The sequence below is a fragment of the Procambarus clarkii genome, chromosome 52, assembly GCF_040958095.1.
Source record: "Procambarus clarkii isolate CNS0578487 chromosome 52, FALCON_Pclarkii_2.0, whole genome shotgun sequence".
NCBI classification, from domain to species: domain Eukaryota; kingdom Metazoa; phylum Arthropoda; class Malacostraca; order Decapoda; family Cambaridae; genus Procambarus; species Procambarus clarkii.
In genome coordinates this window covers 27,540,597-27,563,723 of record NC_091201.1, presented here as the reverse complement: position 1 = coordinate 27,563,723, position 23,127 = coordinate 27,540,597, and the positions used below count along the sequence as shown (strand labels likewise).

General features: G+C 42.6%; 2 protein-coding genes across 5 annotated transcripts in view; one reads left to right on the top strand and one right to left on the bottom strand.

Moving 5' to 3' along the window:
* LOC123763561 (ethanolamine kinase 1) lies at positions 1-12,965 on the bottom strand. The gene is given in 11 exon segments (XM_045750718.2): positions 1-478; positions 710-881; positions 1,887-2,044; positions 2,046-2,116; positions 2,635-2,861; positions 4,219-4,313; positions 4,858-5,019; positions 6,681-6,815; positions 9,399-9,518; positions 12,257-12,352; positions 12,452-12,965. Coding segments are annotated over 9 exon segments (1,152 nt in total). The 5' UTR covers positions 12,257-12,352; positions 12,452-12,965; the 3' UTR covers positions 1-466.
* A 2,758-nt stretch (positions 12,966-15,723) lies between these two features.
* HERC2 (E3 ubiquitin-protein ligase HERC2) overlaps positions 15,724-23,127 on the top strand; it is a 124,669-nt gene continuing 117,265 nt past the window's right edge. For all 4 annotated transcript variants that reach the window (XM_069304552.1, XM_069304551.1, XM_069304550.1 and 1 more), the window contains exons 1-7: positions 15,724-15,992; positions 19,073-19,309; positions 19,785-20,112; positions 20,351-20,597; positions 21,339-21,474; positions 21,852-22,006; positions 22,550-22,681. In XM_069304552.1, coding sequence (XP_069160653.1) covers positions 19,087-19,309; positions 19,785-20,112; positions 20,351-20,597; positions 21,339-21,474; positions 21,852-22,006; positions 22,550-22,681 — 1,221 coding nt within the window. In that variant the 5' untranslated portion in view covers positions 15,724-15,992; positions 19,073-19,086. The remainder of the gene's footprint in view (positions 15,993-19,072; positions 19,310-19,784; positions 20,113-20,350; positions 20,598-21,338; positions 21,475-21,851; positions 22,007-22,549; positions 22,682-23,127) is intronic.

Sequence of the window (23,127 nt, the reverse complement as noted above, 5' to 3'; positions counted from 1 at the left end):
TTACATTAACACGTATTTTTAATTAGATTCACATATTAGACGATGCATATATATACGTCTCTACATATAACCAACAACACAATTGGGTACAGAATAATTTGTGTAAAGGGGAATGGCCAATAATCACAATAGAGCACTTGGAAGGGCCACGAGGACAGAGTGAAGGAATGGTGGCCAAGCACCTATAGTCCTTGTACAGTTACAATAACATGTTTTAATTACAAAATATTATCTGGTGCTCTCTCCCATCCTGTCACTCTGGAATAAGGCAGAGAAGAACAGCATTCTGGACAGGGAACAAGGCAGACGGGAAACTGTCAAGTCAGACAGGAAACTAATCCAGCTTTTGGGAAGGTGGATTAGAGGCAGTCAGGCGGCGTCTTCAAGCCTGTCTTCGGGTGTGTGGGCGAGGCAGGCGGGAGATACTAAGCCGTGTCACTACCAACACCTCTCCTCCGGACACTCTTTATTTTTCCACCTGGAAAAGAAACTGTATATTTGTCATGATATCGAATCAGATATATATTAAATTACCTACCTTCTTGTTGTGGAAGACTACTCCAATACCTAAAAAATTACGTTTTCACGCGATAGCATTAAATACTTATAACACAGTATATAAATATTTCAAAGTTAAATTTATATCCGATTCTTCCCATCGGCTGGGCTTCAGTACATGTGAGAATTCTATATTAAACCTCTCATTTACCAAGTGTGTGTTCGTCGAGCTTGAGTCAGTGGTGGAGGAGGAGGTGGAGGAGGAGACCAATGTGGAGGTCGAGGAGGAGGTCGAGGAGGAGGAGGTAGTTAAAGGCAGGAGGACCAGGTCAAACACCTCCTTCTTCCTGCTGTTGTACTCTGCCAGACGCACGATGCCGTACCTGCAGAGAGTGAGAGGAGGTAACTTGGTAATGTAGAGTGAGAGGGGTAACTAAGGAATGTAGAGTGAGAGGGGTAACTAAGGAATGTGGCATGTATTCGAATTCAATTTTAACCAAACAGTTTGGCTTTCTGTACTAAAGTAAACTGATTTTAAAATCGGATTTACTTCGAAAACTCGCATCTCGACCCTCATTTTTCTGTCATTATCATAAAAAAAAACAATCATCTACCAGAAACAGGCATTTATCAGTAACAGGCACCACACTTATCTATTAGTAACAGGCATTACAACTACCAAAGTCAGTCTTCATATCATATCAATATGAAGATTGATTTTGGTCTTATATAATCTTATATGAAATCAGTCATCACAATCCTCGGTCGATATCAGGCATCACAATCCTCGGTCGATATCAGGCATCACAATCCTCGGTCGATATCAGGCATCACAATCCTCGGTCGATATCAGGCATCACAATCCTCTTATAAACAACAGGCATCACAATCATCTATCAGTAACAGGCAATATGTCATCAATTATCAAAAGATAGTGATAAGGCCGCAACGCTATATTTAAATAATTATATCTGATAATTAAAAGATATGTGATGTAGTGTTCTGGAGAATTTAGGTGAAGTAATTCATTGCCGGGGAGGTGGCATTGACCTGCCATTAACGAGGCTTGTCTCCTCCGTCATGTCATGTGACAGGACACAACGAGGGTCATAGGGGAGGGAGCCGGTCGGCCGAGCGGACAGCACGCTGGACTTGTGATCCTGTGGTTCTGGGTTCGATCCCAGGCGCCGGCGAGAAACAATGGGCAGAGTTGCTTCCTAGGGGTGGAGGCCTGGTCGAGTACCGGGCCGCGGGGACACTAAAAAAGCCCCGAAATCATCTCAAGATAACCTCAAGATAGGGATGACCCCTGACATTCAATCAAAACGGCCTTCCCCTCCCTACAGAATCATTGGGAAGACCCGTGTCACCCTCGACTCTAAACTTACTCAATATAGTCGAAGTCAATAGAAGAGTGGCATGCCTGCAGGAAGGCCCAGACGCTCCAAAAGAGGTGAGAGGCGAGGGTGAACTTGGTAACCCAGCCTCTCCACACCTCCACTTGGTGGGGCGACACCTGCTCCGCTGGCACACCGCTGTACTCAGCCTAGGTAGCTCCTGAGCCAGGTCCGCTGCGTCTCCGGACTCGGGCACAGGCTGAAGTCCGGCTTCTCCATGCCTGTCGGAGACGAGCTTCGTTACTCTCTGGTAGGTTGTGTGTCAGAGAGTTCGGCCACCTACAGTACGTGTCCGTCCATCCTTGTCATCGTGAGTCGCCGCCTTCACTAGGTAGTACATGCTCACTAGGTTGAACACATTCAGTAGCTTATGACACAGAAAATGTACATAATGTATGAGAGAAGTCAAGATAGCCCTCTTGAGGTCAAGCTAACCCTATGACCCCTCGTAAATAATCGGGTTAGCTTGACCTAACATGAGTGTTAGGTCAGGATAGCACCCGTCTGTTCGGATGGTCAAGATTACGCCCCCTGTCTATGTTGCAGGTCGAGATAACACCCCTGACTAGGCTACAGGTCAAGATAGCCTAATAAGAGGCTAGGATAATCTATGTTTCAGGTCGAAATAACACCCCCTGTCTATGCTGCAAGTCAAAATAACACGTAACCCCCTCCCTGTCTATGCTACAGGTGAAGATAACACCCCTGTTTACGATGCAGGTCAAGATAATAGCCTTACCCGAGTACTCGTTAAAATGGTTAGCAATATCGAAGGGCTGGTAATTGGGCCCGGCGTACTCGTAGTCGATGAAGGTGGCGGCGGCGGTGTGCTCGTCCCAGATGATGTTCCTCATGACGAGGTCGTTGTGGCAGAAGACGACGGGGCAGGCGAGGGGCACCAGGTGGGTCTCCAGCTCCTCCGTCAGCTGCAGCAGCTGCTGTTTTGTGCACCCGCTCTCCTCCACCCTGCGCAAGGTAAGTGAAGTAGATTGGTCACGGTGGTTCTTGAGAACAGCGTGGAGAGTATGCTGGCTACTCTGCTGTAAATGTTACTTCCTTGAATTGTTCACTAACTTGTAAACAACTGCGGGATCTCGTCCACAATCACATTTAGAAACTTGGGAATGAAGGCATTCAGAAAACTGTACATGATACAAGAGCTAGCGCTCTACATTTCAAGCATATTTAGGTGAGCATATTTAAATAAGTATACAAATACACACGACCTAAAAGCTGAAAAGCCTATAGAAAAATATGATTAAAGCAACAGAACCAGCCAAGAGGTTACAGAGACAGCACAAACAGCGGGAATTGGAACAGGAACGTTCCTAGTAGTAGAAAACTTCAGTTCTACAGAAATCAAGACAACAAGAGATCCCAATGTACGAAACAACATGGATAGCAAAATTAATGGAGAATTGATATAAATTGTCTTCGTACATCACATAGTGGAACCGACAAGACGACTGGATAATATTGTAAATTTTCTTGCAGGAGGAAGCCTACAGGGAGCAAAATAAACTAGAAAGGAAATCTGCGAATGATATAATTGAGTTTATAATCCAGAAATGTGCAGAGACCACAACAAATACACACCATACAAGAAAGAAACCTATTTGAAGCATACAACCAATCCATGGCTGTATGGGCGAGTAGGCAGTGATGTGAGACCTAAAGAAAAAAATTCTGTATAAATATACAAAATATTCTGTTCATAGCAGAACAGAAGAGCTATACAAAACAACACAAGACTCGTAAGAATTAGAGTTTTCGAAAATTACACAAAAGCAAAGGCAAGAGATCAACTCAAACACCATATATAGTCACGTAAGGAAAACAAGAGTGAGAGAGCAGTTCTGAGGTCGCAGGATCAGCATGGACCCAGACCTTGTGGAGTTCAGAGATATACATTAAGACTGGAGACAGGAAAGAACTCTAATACGAAGAAAGATCTTGGAAAATCATCCGGGCACAACTATAAGATATACAAACCATGGAGACTAGAACACAAGCTACATGATACTGACAGGAAAAGACAAGTGGACGCAGCCTCTTCCGATTGTCGAAAATGAGATTGAAGACGGTGAAAGATAAAGCATAAGTGTGTCATAGAAACGCACAAAAGTATTTATCCGGAGTATATATGTAGCAAAGAAATGGAAGGAGGTGGGACTTGAGGGCCCGTCCAAACAGTTGCACCAGGAATTGGATAGCGTAAATGGACTGAGGAGCTGGACTTCGCAGCCTCTCAGAGGCTGCGAAGTCCAGTTCGTAACCTCTCTCGCTCGTGAGTTCGTAACGTCTCTCACACACGGTTACGAACCTGGTCTGCGTCTTGGCGTCAGTGAAGGAGTCTGGGAGGAGAGCGAGGAACTGGCGCAGCTTGGGGAACAGCATGGCCTCCTGCTTGTCATCAATCTGCCGGACACACGCACATTAGTCACTCTTGCACTACCTGCTCATCTTCCTTTGTTAGAACTAGTGTCACTTTAGTGAATAGCGTAGACCAGCGTAACGCTAGGAAATGTTACGCTCGTGCTGCGTGCAGTCTTGTGGTTACAAGTTTAGGGGCTACCTTGTGCTACTTGCAGGGCAAAGGAAGTATCAAGGGGAAAGCGCCAAGCCATTACGACTATATAGCACTTGGAAAGGGCCAGGATAAGGATTTAGGATGGCACAAGGGGGAGGAATGGTGCCCAACCACTTGGACGGTCGGGGATTGAACGCCGACCTGCATGAAGTGAGACCGTCGATCTACCGTCTAACCCAAGTGGTTGGGCTTACTTGTGATACCTGGTGGGTCTTGCACCACTTGGAAGGGGAGTTTACTTCTGCTATTTGGAGGGTCTTAACTTAGGCCACCTGGGAGTTTACATCTACCTTGTGTCACCTGCTGTGTCAGCCGGCGCCTCACCTGTCGTGCCAGCTGGTGCCTCACCTGTCGTGCCAGCCGGCGCCTCACCTGTATCTTGTGGAAGGATGCGGCGCGGAGGGTGACGGCGCGCCAGACCGCCTCCCTGGTGACGTCCCTGAAGGTGAGGGGCTCCCCCGGAGTGAAGGCGTAACACAGGCCGTTAGTGAAGGCTGCGAACACCTTTGGTCCACACCCGGCCTCCTGCACCACCTGCACCACCACCACCACCACGGTTACTACCACCACCACCACCACCATCACCACCAGCCCAGTCACCATCACCACCAGCCCAGTCACCATCACCACCAGCCCAGTCACCATCACCACCACTACACAGCCCGTCCTCTCGAGCGTCCACGACGTCATTAAATTGATGCACTAAAGTGCCCGAACCTAACTTGACCTAATCGAGTTCCCACGAATAGAAAACGGGACATTTCGTCAATTTTGCCAACTGCTGTGATATATAGTTACGTCTGTTTTCGGCCTTAGGGGATTTATGCATCAAAATGTCATATACAGTGATTTGACTTAGATCTAAAATATAACATAAAACTAGAATCTGAAAAACTTGTGAACAATTGATCAAAATATCTGGGGAACATGTGAATAATTGATCAAAATATCTGGGGAACATGTGAATAATTGATCAAAATATCTGGGGAACATGTGAATAATTGATCAAAATATATAGGGAACATGTGAATAATTGATCAAAATATCTGGGGAACATGTGAATAATTGATCAAAATATCTGGAGAACATGTGAATAATTGATCAAAATATATAGGGAACATGTGAATAATTGATCAAAATATCTGGGGAACATGTGAATAATTGATCAAAATATCTGGGGAACATGTGAATAATTGATCAAAATATATAGGGAACATGTGAATAATTGATCAAAATATCTGGGGAACATGTGAACATTTGATCCAACTCTCTGGCTTAGTACTTTCTCCTGATAATTACTCACCTCCAGGGTAAATATTTACTGCTAGGTGAACAGAGGCATTGTGCGACAGGAAACGTGCCCAAACGTTTCTGCCTTGTCACGCACTCTTCAGGTGAGGCAAAGACAGTTGCATTTGATACGATGTGACACGTCAAGAGGACTGGCTGGATTGAAGTGTGCTTTGGCGGTGGTATACCTGAATATACCTGGGGCCACTATCTCTCTAGTGGCCTCGACGAGGACAGGAAGCCGGTGGCTTGTCAAAGGTCCTCCTCCATTTTTCTTTAATGATGATTTTATCAAGCTGGATTTCGAAGTGCATTAATATTTTGACATTTAAGGCTTCGACATGTAGGCGGTTCCATGGGCTTAAAACTATAAGGACGAAAAACATGTTTTGTGTCCTACATTGCGGCTTGTTGAGCTTGAAACCGTTGCTCCTTGTTTGTGTTACATCTGACCTTCTGGAGAAGTGGTCTGGATCAGTATCCTCCAAACTGGTCAGTATTTTAGAGGTTTTGACGAGAACAGCCTTGTCATGTCTGGTTTGCAGTGTTGTTAGCCCTGAGGGCCTCAACCTTTCTTAGTTTAAGGGTCGACTTAGTTCTGGGATGATTTTTGTCGCCTGGTATGATGGTGTGAAGCCATAGTATGTTCAGGTGTGTGTTTGTGTGTGTGTGTGTGTGTGTGTGTGTGTGTGTGTGTGTGTGTGTGTGTGTGTGTGTGTACTCACCTAATTGTGCTTGCGGGGGTTGAGCTTTGGCTCTTTGGTTGTGTACTCACCTAATTGTGCTTGCGGGGGTTGAGCTTTGGCTCTTTGGTTGTGTGTGTGTGTGTGTGTGTGTGTGTGTGTGTGTGTGTGTGTGTGTGTGTGTGTGTGTGTGTGTGTGTGTGTGCGTGTGTGTGTTATTACCTGCATGGTGTGAATCTCCTGTTGTCTGTCGATGAAGAGATGGGTGTTGTTGCCGTAGACTCTGACGAGGACCTGCTCGGCCTCGGCGTGGCACCACACCCCCACCAGGGTGTTCGTCACCCCCGACGTGTACCTCTGAATACAAGAACCAAACACAAACATTAACAATGAGGACCAAGCCACACACCAGAAGATAAAGAAACGACGACGGTTCGGTCCGCCTGTCGTCACACTCGACTTGATTGATAATGATCCAGGACGGACCGAAACGACATTGTATCAGTTGAACTGTAAGAACACATATGCGTAATGGAACTAGCGAGTCTAAATGGATTCAAAGAACAGCCACTCATATTACAATGATGATACTACACGGTGTATGTACAGATGAAAGAGTACAGCACTTCCTTCCACCCTGGCAGATAGTACCTTTTGACATCCTGACCCCTGCATACCCCACCAAGAAACTAATCGCAAACAACCCTCATGCTCAGCTTGCTGCTAAATTAAGCACCATAGAACACGTTCACAATATACAAGCTGAAAACAACATAGCACAGATCATATACACTGACTGGATCACTCAATACAGCTACAGGGAGGGCAGGAAGTGCTGTTATTGCTCATCAGCCCGATGGCAGCACAATTCAAAGGAATGTAAGAGTTAGTAACTGGGCATCTATAATGCCAGCTGAATTGGTAGCAATACTGGTAGCACTCGAAATTATTGACAACTCTGAAGTAGACAGCTTAATTATTTCCGACTCCCTTTCCTCACTACTAACAATAAACAGTTTGCAATCAAGCAATAACGTGCTTGTCTCAGAAGCCAGACACTAGATATATAAGCATCCTTAACAAGGGGGTAAATATAAAAATGTTGTGCTTTCCTTCTCACATTGGCCTGCAGGAACATGATAAAGTTGACGCCCTTGCTAAGGCTGCAGTAAATAAAGACAGTATTGAACGGAAGACGGATACATTCCAATCATTCATAAACTGGGCAAATTAAAAAATATTAACATGCGGATAACTGTAAAATGTATAAACAGGAAGAGAAAGTACACTCCCTTCCTAGAAAGAGTACTCCTTAGTACCTAGAGAGTAGACGGAGTAAGTAACAAAGAAAACGGCCATAAACGCTATGCGTGTTAGCGGCTTCAGTCATAGTATATACTAGATCTATCTAAAAATCCAACATTCTGTTTGTAAGTAACTAATTTTGTATGTATGTACTTTTATCTGATTAAAGATCATTATTATCATTATCATTCATCATGAGGGAAGAGACGTGGAGGTGGAGACTAGTAGCAAGCAGAGGCCCTCGAGGATCAGTACTGGATTCCCGCGATGTTCTTCATAAACCCGTACCACCTTCTGCCAGAGATCTCATCCTTCCTCTCAGTATTTGTCCAACAATTTACGTATGTTAAACAAATGGGAAGAACGGCTGCAAGAAGATATGGAGAAGTTACATAAATGGTCCGACGAGTGATTGAAAGAGTTGAGTGGGATGAGAGGAGGAACAAATGAGGATGAGAGGCGAGGAGGCCGGTGGTGCCGTACCAACTGAGAAGGAAGCAACTCATGAAGTCAAAAAGGAACATGACCTTGCAGGCCTTGCAGTCGATGCTGCATTCAACTTCTCGACGAAGGGACTCATAAACGGCATTACTTCAGCTATGTATGCATGAATGACACCAATAATAACATACACGACGGCCAAGACCGTCAGTAGTTTCAAAGCGTTATATGACAAAGAGTGCTGGAAAGACGGGACACCACGAGCGTAGCTCTCATCCTGTAACTACACTTAGGTAACTACACTTAGGTAATTACACCAGTAGACTCAAAAGGAAATCGCTCAGATGATCATTATACGTCATGTACGTGAGACCAATATTGGCGTATGCGGCGCCAGCATGTAGCCCTGGCTTTCTCAAATATATTAAACAAACACAGAATCAGAGATTTGCCACAAGGATAAGACCTGAGTTATATATATACCCTGAACATGAGTCTTAAACTATGACGACTACAAGAATAGGATGAGGCTTCTCTCCTCTTAACACACTAGAGGAGAGAAGAAATTTTGAGGTATGATCACAACATACAAGATACTGAAGGTAACAGACACGATGGACAATGATAGCCTGTTTAAATTGAGAAAAAGTAGGACAAGAGGACATAGGTCGAAGCTGGAAACGCAAATGTATACATGCCATAAAGTACTCGTACCCTGCACGGGCGGTCAACAGGTGGAATGTACTGAAAGAAGTTGTGGAAGCCACCTCCACCCACAACGTTAAGGCCAGACTCGAGAAAGAAAGTTTAGCAATATCATAATGTATCAGGCAAAATAAGGCTAGTAGTCGGGGCATGCAGTGCTAGATCTCTTTCCCTGAGTCACTAATAGGCTTCGTGAAAGGGGGGGGGGGGAGCTAGTGGAGGGCAGCGAGGGGGTGGCAAGCACTGTGAGGGGAAGCTAGTGAAGGGGCAAGCACTAGGGAGTACACATATATATACATTAACCTGAAGTACAAGCTGTGGGGTGTGGAGGCAGCTTACCTTGAAGTGGAGGGTGTGGAGGCATCTTACCTTGAAGTGGAAGGTGTGGAGGCAACTAACCTTGAAGTGGAAGGTGTGGAGGCAGCTTACCTTGAAGTGGAAGGTGTGGAGGCAGCTTACCTTGAAGTGGAAGGTGTGGAGGCAGCTTACCTTGAAGTGTAGGGTGTGGAGTAGCCAGTGTGGGCGGACGTGTGCGAGGACCTGCCTGGCGCCGGCCTCCAGCCCGCCCTCCGTCGCCCCGTCCACCACCACCGCCAGGGTCACCACCATCTGACACACCCAACAAATTACTTCCCTTGCATCACTTTCGTCAATATCCCCCGCCCCTAATTACCAGTCCAGGAAAGAAGAGTGTGTGTGTGTTAGCGTGAGGAAGGTGAGATACATGTACGTGTGAAGCAGTCACCAGGCATACCTATAGCTGCTTCACGGGTCCACCTTTGTTCGTTGCTCTAGGATCACCTAGAAACAAAGAGCAGAGCTGCCATGCAAGTTTGTAGTTTAGATAGTTTTCATTACCATGATCCTGGACGCCTCATCGAGGCCACTAGAGATATAGCGGCCCCTCTCGTTAAATTCAGGTAAATCAGTTACACAATCACTCATTAAGTTGTCAAAAGTTGTGTTAAACCGTGCGATGAGAGCGGCAGTGGTGGGAGCAGGATACAATCACGGCGGCAACGTTTGCATTTATTAAAGGGTTTATGAGTCCCGAAGCGCTACAAGGTCGTCGAGAGCAACCTCGGGGCGAGACCGTCCTCGTAGCGCTGCCCGGCTCGTAAACTGTTGAATAAACATAGACTAAGCCGCCATGATGGAGGAAAGATGCACAAGTATCGCAAGTGAACACGTAAATGCTTGGCGAGTCCTGGCGGAGAGCGGGGCACGACGCGCCTGACACAACAGCAAGTCCCACACCTTAATCTTCCCTCAAGGAGCACAAAATAATTCCACGCGAAGAAAACAGTTGCGAATATATCACTTGGGAAAGAGGTAGAATGAGGAGGTGACTGGAGAGGAGGAGGAAGAGGATATGAGGAGGTGTGGTAGCGGAGTGAGGAGCGCCGTCCGTGAGTGCCTCTCTCCCTCTTAACACAACCAGGCCAGGCGAGCCCTACAGTATACCACAGGAAGGACCTCCCTCCACCTTCACCACCTCCCCCGGCATGGTCTCTCTGCTGGGGGAAGTCTGGCACCCTTCCCTTCCTCCCTCCCCTACTCTTCCTTCCTCCCTCCACCCATCAGTCTCTTCCTCCCTCCCAGCATAAGTTCACCTTATACCTTATACCACATTTGCTCATTAGGCTCGTTCTCCCTTCTAGCAGATGAGAAACTAGGTAGACGTGGCAATTGTACTGTCCTGTTGCTCTGACCAGGGTGCTGGTCTCTTCCTGTGCCAGCCCCGAGGCACACACGCACGCACGCACACACACACGCACGCACATGATTTCTATGATAGAGCCACAATTTTACAGGACGAGATGGTTGGGTTGACTGCATCTATCTAGACTTAAAAAAACGCTTTTCGACAGTCCCACACAAGAGGTTGTTTTGGAAGCTGGAACATACGGCAGGAGGGAAGGAATTATCAGGGGGAAAGCGCCATGCGACTATAAAGCACTTGGAATTAAAGGGATCTGGGATGGGACGGGGGGAAAGAATGGTGTCCAACTATTTGGACGGTTGGAGGTTGAACGCCGACCTGCATGAAGCGAGACCGTTGCTCTACCGTCCAACTCAAGTGGTTGGGCACCACATACTGGAGGAGTGACAAGTAGGCTTCTAACATGGATGAAAAATTTACTAACTGGCAGGAAAATGAGGACAGTAAGCTGATTATCTGACTGGAGAAATGTCACGAGTGGTTCAGTTCTTACACCGGTAATGTTCATTGTCTCCATAAACGACCTACTAGAAGGAATACACAATTATATAAACAGGTTTGCTGATGATGCTAAGATACTAGGGAAGATAAGAAATTTAGACGATTATCATGCCCTTCAAAAAAAAACACAACAAAAGTGAAAGGATTCCATTTGGCAGATGGAATTTAATGCGAATAAATGCCATATTATGGGATGTGGAATAGGAAAAAATAGACCACACACAGCCTACAAATTATGTGAAAAAGTATGATAAAGAAAGAGATTTAGGAGTGGTTCTAGATAGAAAACGATCACCTGAGGACCACATAAGGAATATTGTACGAGGAGCCTATGCTACACTTTCCAATTTCAAAACTGCTTTTACATTCATGGATGGTGAAATACTAAAGAAATTGTTCACAATCATTGTTAAACCAAAGTTGGAATATCCTTTATGGAATATATGATTATGGAATATGGTACCCATTTCTTAAGAAGCACATCAACAAACTGCAAAAGGTGCAAAGACATGCAACTTTATGACTCCCGGAACTGAAGGACAAAAGCTACGAGGAAAGGTTAGGGGCATTAAATATGCCCAAACTAGAAAATAGAAGAAAAAGAGGTGATATGATCACTACGTACAAAATAGTAACGGGAATCTACAAAATTGATAGGGAAGAGAACAAGTGGTCATATATTTAAACTAACTAAAACGAAGCTGCAGAAGAAATGTAAGAGAATTCACTTTCACAGAGTAGTAGACGGTTGGAACAAGTTAGGCGAGAAGGTGGTGGAGGCCAAGACCGTCAGTAGTTTCAAAGCGTTATATGACAGAGTGCAGGGAAGACGGGACACCACGAGCGTATAGCTCTCATCCTGTAACTACACTCAGGATGCTTTGTGTGTTCGTAATTACCTATGTAAACTACTCGAAAGAAAGAATATTAACGAGAAGACACCAAGAAAGGACTGTACATGTAAATACACATCAACATGGCTCTAGGAAACCGAAATCATGCCTATCTTACTGGAGTTCTTTGATACAGTAATTAAAATAAAACAGAGCAGAGAAGGATAGATAAAGTGTGCAGACTGATTGTGATTAATGATGCAAAAAATCCAGTAAGGCCTGACAAAGACCTTTTTGCGTAGTCTGTAATCCTTTTTTGCGCTACTGCTCACAGGATGAGTATGGGGCGCACAATAAACTAGCCGCCTCCGGGATTTTTGTTCAGCCTGTGGAAAAAAATCACACATAAGATATATACAATAATATAAGATATAATATTATAATTTGGCATAGTCAAACATGTTTGTTTAAAACTTTTAAAATACCAAATTGGTGTTGGAGGGTTGGGTCTGGTGTTGAAGCAGAGGACCTAGTGTTGGAGCAGGGGGCTGGTGTTGGAGCAGGGGGCTGGTGTTGGAGGAAAGGGGCGGGTGTTGGAGGAAAGGGGCTGGTGTTGGAATAGAGGGCTGGTGTTGGAGCAGAGGGGCTGGTGTTGGAGTAGAGGGCTGGTGTTGGAGTAGAGGGCTGGTGTTGGAGTAGAGGGCTGGTGTTGGAGCAGAGGGCTGGTGTTGGAGTAGAGGGCTGGTGTTGGAGTAGAGGGCTGGTGTTGGAGCAGAGGGCTGGTGTTGGAACAGGGGGCTGGTGTTGGAACAGAGGTCTGGTGTTGGAGCAGAGGGCTGGTGTTGGAGTAGAGGGCTGGTGTTGGAGCAGAGGGGCTGGTGTTGGAGCAGAGGGGCTGGTGTTGGAACAGGGGGCTGGTGTTGGAACAAAGGGCTTGTGTTGGAGGAGAGGGGCTGGTGTTGGAGCAGGGAGCTGGTGGTGCGTGTTGGTGCTCGTGGCCGTTCACTTCTGACACTGGCTTCCTCCTTGAATGCGGCCCGCGCCCCCTACCCCCTCCACCTGGATGCCATGTGCCTCCAGCATAGATTACAGCATAGATTACAACATAAATTACAGCATAGATTACTAAAGGATGTTTGGCTTGCATGCATGTGCTATTTCTATAACTTGGTTGACCCATCTGCGGATTATATCAGTGTTGCTCGCTCCATTTGAATCTGCAACCTCAATCACCGTTTAGAAAACTATATCTGGGAAAGTTTTGAAGGTAATTAAATATTTGCCTGAAAATCTTATTTCAACTTGAAATGCTTACCAGCTTCAGGAATGCTTTTCCAATATTACAGGGCCTCAGGGCTAACAATACTGCAAGCATAAAAGGCCCGATTTCATCGAAACATTTAAAATACTGAACAATTTGGAGGATGCTGATCCATACTTCTTAATTTGGTCAGATGTAACGGAAACAAAGAGTATCGGTCTCAATTAAGCTCAATAAGCCATGGTGTAAAACTGAAAACGGGGGATGCTTTTTCACCCACAGGATTTTAAACCCATGGAACTACCTACCCGCCGAAGCTGTAAATGCCAAAACTGCTGAATTGTAAAATCCCGCTTGAAAAAATCATCAGGACAAATCGGGGCACCTTAGGCAAGCCGTCGGCTTCGTGTCCTCATCAAGGCCACTAGTATTAGGGCTACTTGAAGGGCCCCTAATACTTCCTAATAATTCACGTGAGGGCCCACTAGTATTAGTGGCCCCTCGCGTGAAAATCAGGTACATAAGAGGAAAATAGGTCGGAACCCCACATTTCTAACCGCACAAGGACGGGATCCAAGAGCTAACAGCTTCGATCCTGCAGGGGTAAATACACACATGGAGTATGTATACTATACAACTTCACCGTTGTAATCACTGCCATCATCTTACATCTTGGTTGTTATGTTGAACGCAAATGTGACTACAATGTACCTAGAAACAATCCTCAAATTATGCCACAATGTACCTGTTGATAATCTTCAAATTATGCCACAATGTACCTGTTGATAATCTTCAAATTATGCCACAATGTATCTGCTGACACTCTTCAAATTATGCCACAATGTATCTGCTGACACTCTTCAAATTATGCCTCAATGTGTCTGATGATAATCCTCAAATTTTATTATAATGTACCCACTAATTTTCTTCAAATTTTCTTACAATGTACCTGTTAACATTTTCTATTTTGTTACAAATTACCTACTTAAAATTATCTGTTAGATTAAGGACTTGTCCGAAACTTTATGCGTGTTAGTGACTTTACAAGAGTATAAAAACATCATTGCTATGCACTCTTATAAACCCAACGTACCTTCTTGTATATAAATATATGTCTGTCTGTCAAAAGTTGTACACCAGGCACTTAAATTGGGGCTAGCCTCACCCAGATTTGCAGGGGTAATAGTCTGGAGTACGGGACGGACATAGGCTCGTAGGGTAGGCTTAAGTTAAATGATTTAGGAAATATCAGCCTGTAACCTAGCCTACCACGTTCGATTTTAAATGAGGTCTGAAATAAAATCGGAATGTGATTTCCGTAGAGTTCACAGCGCACTTTCATGAGTTCCTCTAAATCTAAAAGATGAAGTGAACCCATTCGGGTGACAGTGATGAAGGTAGTGAGTAGTGAAGATGGTTATGTTGATGAAAATAGTACTATGGCGAAGAAAATATGTAGTAAAGATGATAAATGAGGGGAGAGGAGAGGGGACAAGGGGACGGTAAATAGATAGATAGATAGATAGATAGATAGATAGATAGATAGATAGATAGATAGATAGATAGATAGATAGATAGATAGATAGATAGATAGATAGATAGGTAGATAGATAGATAGATATAGAGGGGTCCCAGTAGCACAGTCGCGTTCGTTCTCGACGCACAATCGAGAATTTCGGGTTCTAATCCCGCCGGGCGAGGCAGAATTGTCGGGTACATTTCCTTTCACCTTATTTATTTATTTATATACAAGAAGGTACATTGGGTTTGTGAGGATACATAGCCTGGTAATTACATTCTTGTAAAGCCACTAGCACGCGCAGCGTTTCGGGCAGGTTCTTATTCTAACAGATAATTTTTAGTAGGTAAATTCTAGCAAAACTTATAAAATGATAACAGGTACATTGTAAGGAAAAAATGAGAGATCAGTAGGTATATTAAAGCATATCGGTAATGTGCACTAATGTGCCTGTTCACCTAGCAGTAAGGGAAAGGAACTATCAGGAGAAAGCGCCAAGCCATTGCGACTATATAGCACTTGGAAAGGATCAGGATAAGGATTGGGCTTGGACGGGGGGGGGGGGAGGAATGGTGCCCAACCACTTGGACGGTTGAGGATTGAACGCCGACTTGCATATGAAGCGAGACCGTCGCTCTAGCGTTCAGCATAATTGGTTGGAGTAGGTACTTAATTAGGAGTTAGTCAGCTTGTTGGGAGGTTACTTCCTAGGCGGGGTCAGTAATTTGACCTTGGGGGGATATCGATAAAAGGCAAACGTGTATAGATACACTCTGGCGTCCTGTCCCCCGACACAATGAATTATAATTATACAGTTTTTACTTAGGCCATGGAAAACAACCACCTTAATAATTGTTGCTTTCGTTGTTCTTCATGGCTATTAGTGCTGATTCTATTGCAAGTTTTCCTTTAGCTAATTTATGAAGCAGTTTTGGAGGTGAAAATAAGTGATAAATATGCTAATTTAAGTGAGGTCACAAAATATTGGAATGCGTAGTTGAGTGTATTATCACGTTTCACGGGAGTGGCTAGCCATTAGATTATAAACATTTACACATGCAAATTATAATACAAAATATTAAAATCTGTCACAATAATGGAAGAGTTTGTTGATGAGTGAGATGTGAAGGTAGAGGTAGTAAGGGAGGCTCGGTGAGGATAACGCCAGCTGTAAACATCGATCCAGGTGTTGAGGGAGTCCACGCCCGCAGCCCCCTCGTCATGTCCCACACACTCCCTGTTTAAGGTGAACCTTTGCCCTTGTCTCTGTGTTAAGTGGCTCCTGGAGGAGGCCCACATGGTGAGGTGTGAGGGTCACACACGGGGAAGATGATGGTGGGGGGCGCTTCTGCGCCTATATGCTTCAGTTTGTGTTGTCTGTCACGCTGGCTTGTCCTTGTATATATATTTTGTTTATGTGGTTCGATGGCACCATTGGCAAGCAGGTGTTTTAAGTGTATCTGGGTAACACAGCCTGGTTTAGTTCTATGTTAAGCTGAATTATATTCAGTAACTAGTGTCGACCAGGTTGTTGACTTGTTGGTCAGTGTGTAACTTGGAGGCCTTGATGGGGCAGGAGTCTGGTGTGGCTGGGGGCTTACATGATGGTGGGGTTGTTATTAAGGGTATTGATGGGACTATGTCGTGTGTGTCCTGCCAATCTAAATTTGGAGAAGACAATGAGAGTATAGCCCCTTAGTGGAGAAATGTCAGTGGGAGGTTGAGTCACAGTTCGTAATCTAACAGACGTCGATATAGTCCTGTAGAGAAACGTATAGTGGTATTAGTAGAGGAATGTAACAGTCAGCAGGGCTGAAAAGTCCATTTTTTTTTTTTGGTGATTTGGCATGGAATGACCAACATTGTGTATCTTCTTCGCAATACAACATTGTGTATCAGATCGAGTGTTGTTCTTGGTTACCTCACCGTGCTGTGGTTCCAGGGTTCAAGGTCCCCGTGGCCCGGTCTCTGACCAGGCCTCTTGGTTGATGGTCTGGTATGAATCACAACCTGGTTGATCAGGTATCCTTTGGTGGTGGTTTATCTCTTTCTCTCTTGAACACAACATCAGGCCTCTGATGTTGATACTGTAGTTTCCTCTCGAGTACCTATTGCACCTCTGCTTTTCAACGGGGGTATTCTGCACATCCTGCTATACCTTCTGGTTACATGTGATGTTACTTCTGTGTGCAGATTTGGGACCAGCCCCTCTTAATATTTTCTACATGTAAATTATTATGTATTTCTCCCTGCACTCTAAGAGTATTCAGATTTAAGCATTTTAGTCAGTCCCATTAATTTAGATGGTTTGTTGAGTGGATTCTGGAAGTGAAGGATCTCTGCACACTCTCCAGGTCAGCAATTTCTCCAGCTTTGAAAGGAGCTGTTATTGTAAAATAGTATTTCACTCTTAAAGAGCACTAGCATTTTGAAAAGTAGCATCACTGGTATGGCATTTCTTGTTGGAAAGGTTCCTGTTATCCAACCTGTCATTTTTCTTCCAGTTGTGGCTACTTTATTGTATTCTTTTTAAAGTAAGGTCTTCTGCCATGATTACACCCAAATGCTTTATACTGATGCTTTTATGTTCTATGATATGATTTGACTGTTTTGTATGTGGTTTGTGTGTTTATATTTTCATTTGTTCCATAATGCGTGAGCTGGAGCTTATCTTCATTAAATACCATATTATTTTCTGTGGCCCATTGAAAGACCTGATTTGGTACCTGAAGAGAAAATATAAAAATGGAGAGCTAGATTTTAACAGAATTCTGCTCATTTAGAAACTACCTGAAAAACGACTCCCAATGTCTCTCATATGTATATTGTTAGAGGCATTTTTACTTATATATATTCATCCTCTTCAGTGTGGTCCAAAGTCCTGTGTATACTATGTATTGTTATTAGTGTTCTTAGTAGTAGTAGTAGTAGAGCTTGCTCTATGCAGTACAGTATTTGGAAAGAGGTAGGAAAGGGTCTTGGCACTTTGAATAAGATGGTGTCTGATGCTGACATGGCCAAGAGTTAGTGGGTCTTGGTCACCTCATAGTGAGCACATGGGCTTAGTGGGTGACTCTTACACTACCAGAGGTCACTAGATTTTGATGCATTTTTCTCAATTGGGTTTAGAATTTGCCATTAGGCTTCAACTTTGTTTGGCTACCCAGAGTTTGCAAGATGACTGACACCTCTATCTGGGGTCATTGGGTGTCAATAGTGTCATTAATTCTTGGTATTGATTTGCCTGTTTACATATCATAGTGTGTGGCTATTAGAGGTGACTAAAGTTTTTTTATAAAAATGATGAGAATATCGCTAAGTATTGGTTTTGTCATGACTGATGAATTCCCTTATAAAGGTTCAAGGGTTGACTTTGTGATAGTATCCTCTACAAGTACAGCATTTGGAATAAATAAAATCACTACCTAGTAAAATAGGGCTCTGTGGTTTTCATACATAAAGGAAGTCCCTATAAACTCTGATCTCTCTATTTGCTCTCTTTTCTTACTCTGATAATCACTGTATGTAGTCATGTTAATTCAAGAGAAGTATGCTCTAATACAGGCAAGTGGACATTCTCACTACCAACAAAGTTGTATGGGGGCAGCCTATACATGCTAGCCCAGTATCCAACCTGGATGTATACACCACTTAAAATATTTAAAAGAAAAATTAAAAAAATTAAAAGAAAAACTAACCTATTATAACAATCAGAAGCAGCATCATGGCACTGCTTTACCTTCAACTACTGTTTTAAAATAATGATCCTTACAGTAGTACAAGAGGTTTCTGCTCCCCAAGGGTCTGAGTTTCACTTGTAGTCATACTTGAGGGATTACAATATAAGCCAATCTGAATAGCTTAAGGGTATAAAACCAGTGAAATCCTAGTCAAGCAGAGCACTTCCAAAAGTCTGTTCCTCAAGAATCCAGTGCATACACACACATACATGTGTGAGCACTGAAGGATTAGAGAATTTTTCACTTTGTGGCCACTAGATTGCCAGAGAGCTCTATTGACTAGAGGCAACATTAATAAATAATCAGACTTGTGTTTGTCAAATCCAGAAGTGTCAAAGGAAAGTGTCGGAAGCTTGGTGCAGAATGAACCAATTTTTTTTTTCTTTTAATGGCATGAGCCACAAGCATGGCTTAAAAATGGTTGCACCTTATATTATAGTACAACTTTTTTCTTGCTAGATATCCTACACTGTTTGATTTTTTTTGTGTACCCTACCATAGTTCTGTATTAGTTTAATTGAATCTGTATACACACTTATTCACTATAAGGATACTATGTTGTTAACTATTTTACTTACAATTTCAGTTCATAAATCCACAATGACTGCTGTGGGTTCCCCGCTGTTATGGCAGGGGAACATGGGCGGAGTCACTCTCCGCCCACAGCCCCGTCTGGATGTAAAATGGCTCAAATCAGATTTACAAAGCCTTCTGCAGCCTGATAATCTACCATCATTGTACAACCAGATGGTAAAGGATGGAGAAGTTGCTGGGCCTCATGTTGAAGGCATTCTTAACTCTGCTGGTGTTACTGCACGGAAAGGTAAGTGCTTGCCTACTTTATACAACTAAATTGTTTCCCTTCTATCTCAGTTTGTATGGAACAGTAAATTTAATAGAACAAATTATTAATATTAATTTGGAAATATAAATACAGTCGTCTACTCTATTATGCTCTTATGCATTGACAAATATTTGTTTAGTTTGCTGTGAAGTTGGTAAAGTCGGCATTAATCTAGATGTACAATACAGTACAGTACAGTACTTATAAAAAAAGAGCTACCACCTATTATTTGTTGTTTACTAAATATGAGACTGGCTAACTAGAATTGTTTGAGTAATTGCCTCAAACTATAAAGTTTGGTACAGTATTACCATAATAGAAAAATAGGGCAACAAATATTCAGGAAAATTCAATCATTCATATTCCATAGTAATTTGAAATGTAAAATTTAATATAATTACTGTACAGTACTGGAAAATTTGTTCTTGGTGTTTAATTAAGTATTTCTGTTTAGGGGAAAGTGGACACTACTATTGCAGTATGCGAGTATTGACGTGTCCTTGTTGTGATGGTATCTGTGGGCCACAAAGTGGTTGCAATTGTGGACCTTGTCAAAAGCTTGATCGAGAGGAGGCTGAACGAGAACTAGAAAGTGGACAAGGAGCATCTCCTCCCTCATCTTCACTCCTGGAGGGTTGGACATGGGGGCCACAACCAGAAGAAAAAGATTTGAAGAAATGTCTTGATGCACTTGTCAAGGAGCAGCGGCTGACATGTTTAGATGCAGCATCTACTACACTTTCTGCTAGCCGTCTTCAGCAACGCTTCATGGTGGCTCATAGGTACTCTTGCAGTCACTAACTAAAATGTATTATAATGATTAATGGTAAATTTATTGAGAGCATGCTTTTTTCTTAAAAGCATTGAACGCAAGAAGATATACTGGTACCTGTACATATACTGTAGCTGAATACGCTTAGGATGGTGATGGCAAAATATAAATTGCTAAGGATCTGGAATGTCGGATAAATTTTATAAATCAAATGTATTTTGTAATACATAATGCATTATCATTTTCAGATACCTTGTTGCACTCAAGCGAGCTAGGCCACCAGAAGTAAAATCCAGCGAGACTGTAGGCAAGAAAAAAGCTCAGATGCCAAATGTGTGGGGTGAAGGAAGGGTTGGCAGAGGAGCTGGAGCAGAACGGGCAACTCTTGGATTAGCTAGAGTTGGATCAAGGGCAGCACTCAATTTTGCTTTTGCTTTCTTAAGAAGGGCATGGAGATCAGGGGAAGATGCTGATCTCTGTACAGAACTATTGCAGGTAACTCTCACTTCTTTATTTCGAACTACATTATTTCTTGTCTCTTTTATACCAAAACACAAGGTAATATAAACTTAGCAATGCAATACAACTTGTCAAAATTTAGTTTTTAACTTAATTAAAGAATGTGATAACCAAATTATTTAGCACAATTGGTGCTAAGGTATTATACATTGGAAGACGATAATTACTGGTTTGTTTTAAGGAGAGGAATATGAAAAAATATTATGGGCTTTTTAACTGTTATCTTCCTTCATCTTGTTGGGCAAATAGAGATGTTTTAGTAGTCTGTCATGATTGGTCGTGATTTTAGTTTTTTATGGTGCCAGCTTTCGTAATATTAACTTGCCGTGTTCCCAATGCATAGAATATTATAAACTCGGCTTATAATATGGAACTTCTTAATTTTTTGTAATTAATTTTTTAATTAAGTTTTTAATATTACACCAATAAATATATTATCTATTGATTTTGTCCTCTTTGGTAGTAATTCATTGAAACTGGCTGACAACCCAATGTATGTAGGTAAATTTGAAAGCATGCACAGTAATATTGAGTTACGGATATTTAATGAATATTCCCAAACAATTCTTTTATAAGAATTTGCTTTGAGTACATGATAAAACAATTAAAATTTCTTAAGACTTAAAATTTAATAGCTCTAGCTGAATTTAGCTCAATTATTCAGGCTAAACTTCAGCATTAGAAATAAGAACATATACAAAATTCCTTTTTTCTTAGGAATCCCTTGAGGCTTTGGAAACACTACCTGAAGCAACGTTGTTTGACGAGTCTAGTGTGTCATCGGTATGGCTTGATGTTGTTGAACGGTCACAAAAATTCCTCACATCCGTTGTTCTCAGCCAGGTTCCTGGAGGTAAGTTGGCAGCTTTGTAATTAATTATTTAGTGTTTTCCATAAGTATGTAATCCTTATTTCTCCTCCGTCCTGCAATTTCCCACCTTCTCCCTATTATTTACCCCATCCTCTACCTGTCTCCCTCTTCTTTCCCTCTCCCTTCTTATTCCTCCTTCCTTCCCTGAATTATTTAATTATCTTTCATTAACAAAGCCACTCACTTTACCTTGTTTTTAGGTATTCAGTCTTTAATTGCAGATAATTGAGGTGGACAGTTGGATCCTATGCCTTGTTGGAAATAATATTGACCTAGCCTCAAATTAAGTTATAAAATTAGCTATCCTTCACTAGGGCTAGGTTTTCCACAGGAAATAACTTGACATGTTTTGTGGTTAGGATCAGGCGGGAGCAGCATGACACGTGTGCCGCTGGGAGACCGACACATGGCACTCTCTCTCCTGCTTCACCTGGCCCTACAGCGAGCTACTTTGTCAACTTTACTGACCGTCATTACACTCCTACTGCAGCTGTGGGACTCTGGCAGAAATCAGGTATAGATTGCTTTGGGATGTTGTGTGGCTCAGTGATCGAGTGCATGATGATTACAGTACCCTGATAGTCAGCATTACAATAGGGTGCAGTTTCTGGTTCATGGCCACTACTGATATTTTAAAAAGTATTGTATTAATGCCAAGACTTAGACCACTTAGACTGAAGCCAATACAGACTTATTAGATGATATGAATACTCTGATACTTTAGAAGGATCTGATACTGATACATAACATTGGTTTTAGATGTTAGAACTTACCAAACATAAATGATGACATACATAAGTCAACAAAATGAAACTGACAAATGGATTCCCCCAACAGGGATGTCCGATTAGTGACTCGGAAGATAAATACTGTACATACCTGCTTCGGATAGCTGTCCAGTCTAGGGGAGTGGTTCGGGCAAGATGCCTTGGAGCCATATTAGTAGGCTACCATAAGTCATCAGTAGTCAAGTCAAGCAGGCAGTTTGCAAAATTGAAGATGAGATGACATGTTTATCATTCATTATTTCATTGATTACAATACTTTGTTTTGACAGGTGGATAACCGTGTCAGCAGCCATGGAACCAGTGCTCCTCTTCTGCCTGTTCTTCATAGGTTTGGGGCTATTCCTCTCCTGAAGTCTCAGTCATCCTCCAGTGCTGTTTTGGATGAAAGTACTCCAATAGAAGTATGCAATTGCTTAAAGTTTTTCTCCATAATTTTGTTATTCTGGTAATATATAATATTAATTCCATTATCTATCACATCATAATTCATCTTGATAAAATATTCAAAATTTGATGGTTCCTTTGAACTTAAAGACATTTTATTATGACTATTTCAAGAATTTCACCTCTGCACTTCAAGACATTTTATAATAAATTTATTAATTATTACTAATTTTATTAGTGCACAAATTTAAACAATTCTTAACATTTTCTGCTCGTATTCACTACTGTACATTGCTTTTGTTTTTGAAACGGCAGATAACATTCCATGAAAATGTTTGTTTCAGATTGCAAATGGCCAGGTCAGAAATCCTGTGGTAATTATTTTGTTTATTATATGACCCAGCTACACTATTTTGGTATTCCTGCCCAAGAATAAAGTTAACCTCAAAATATTCACAGGGTT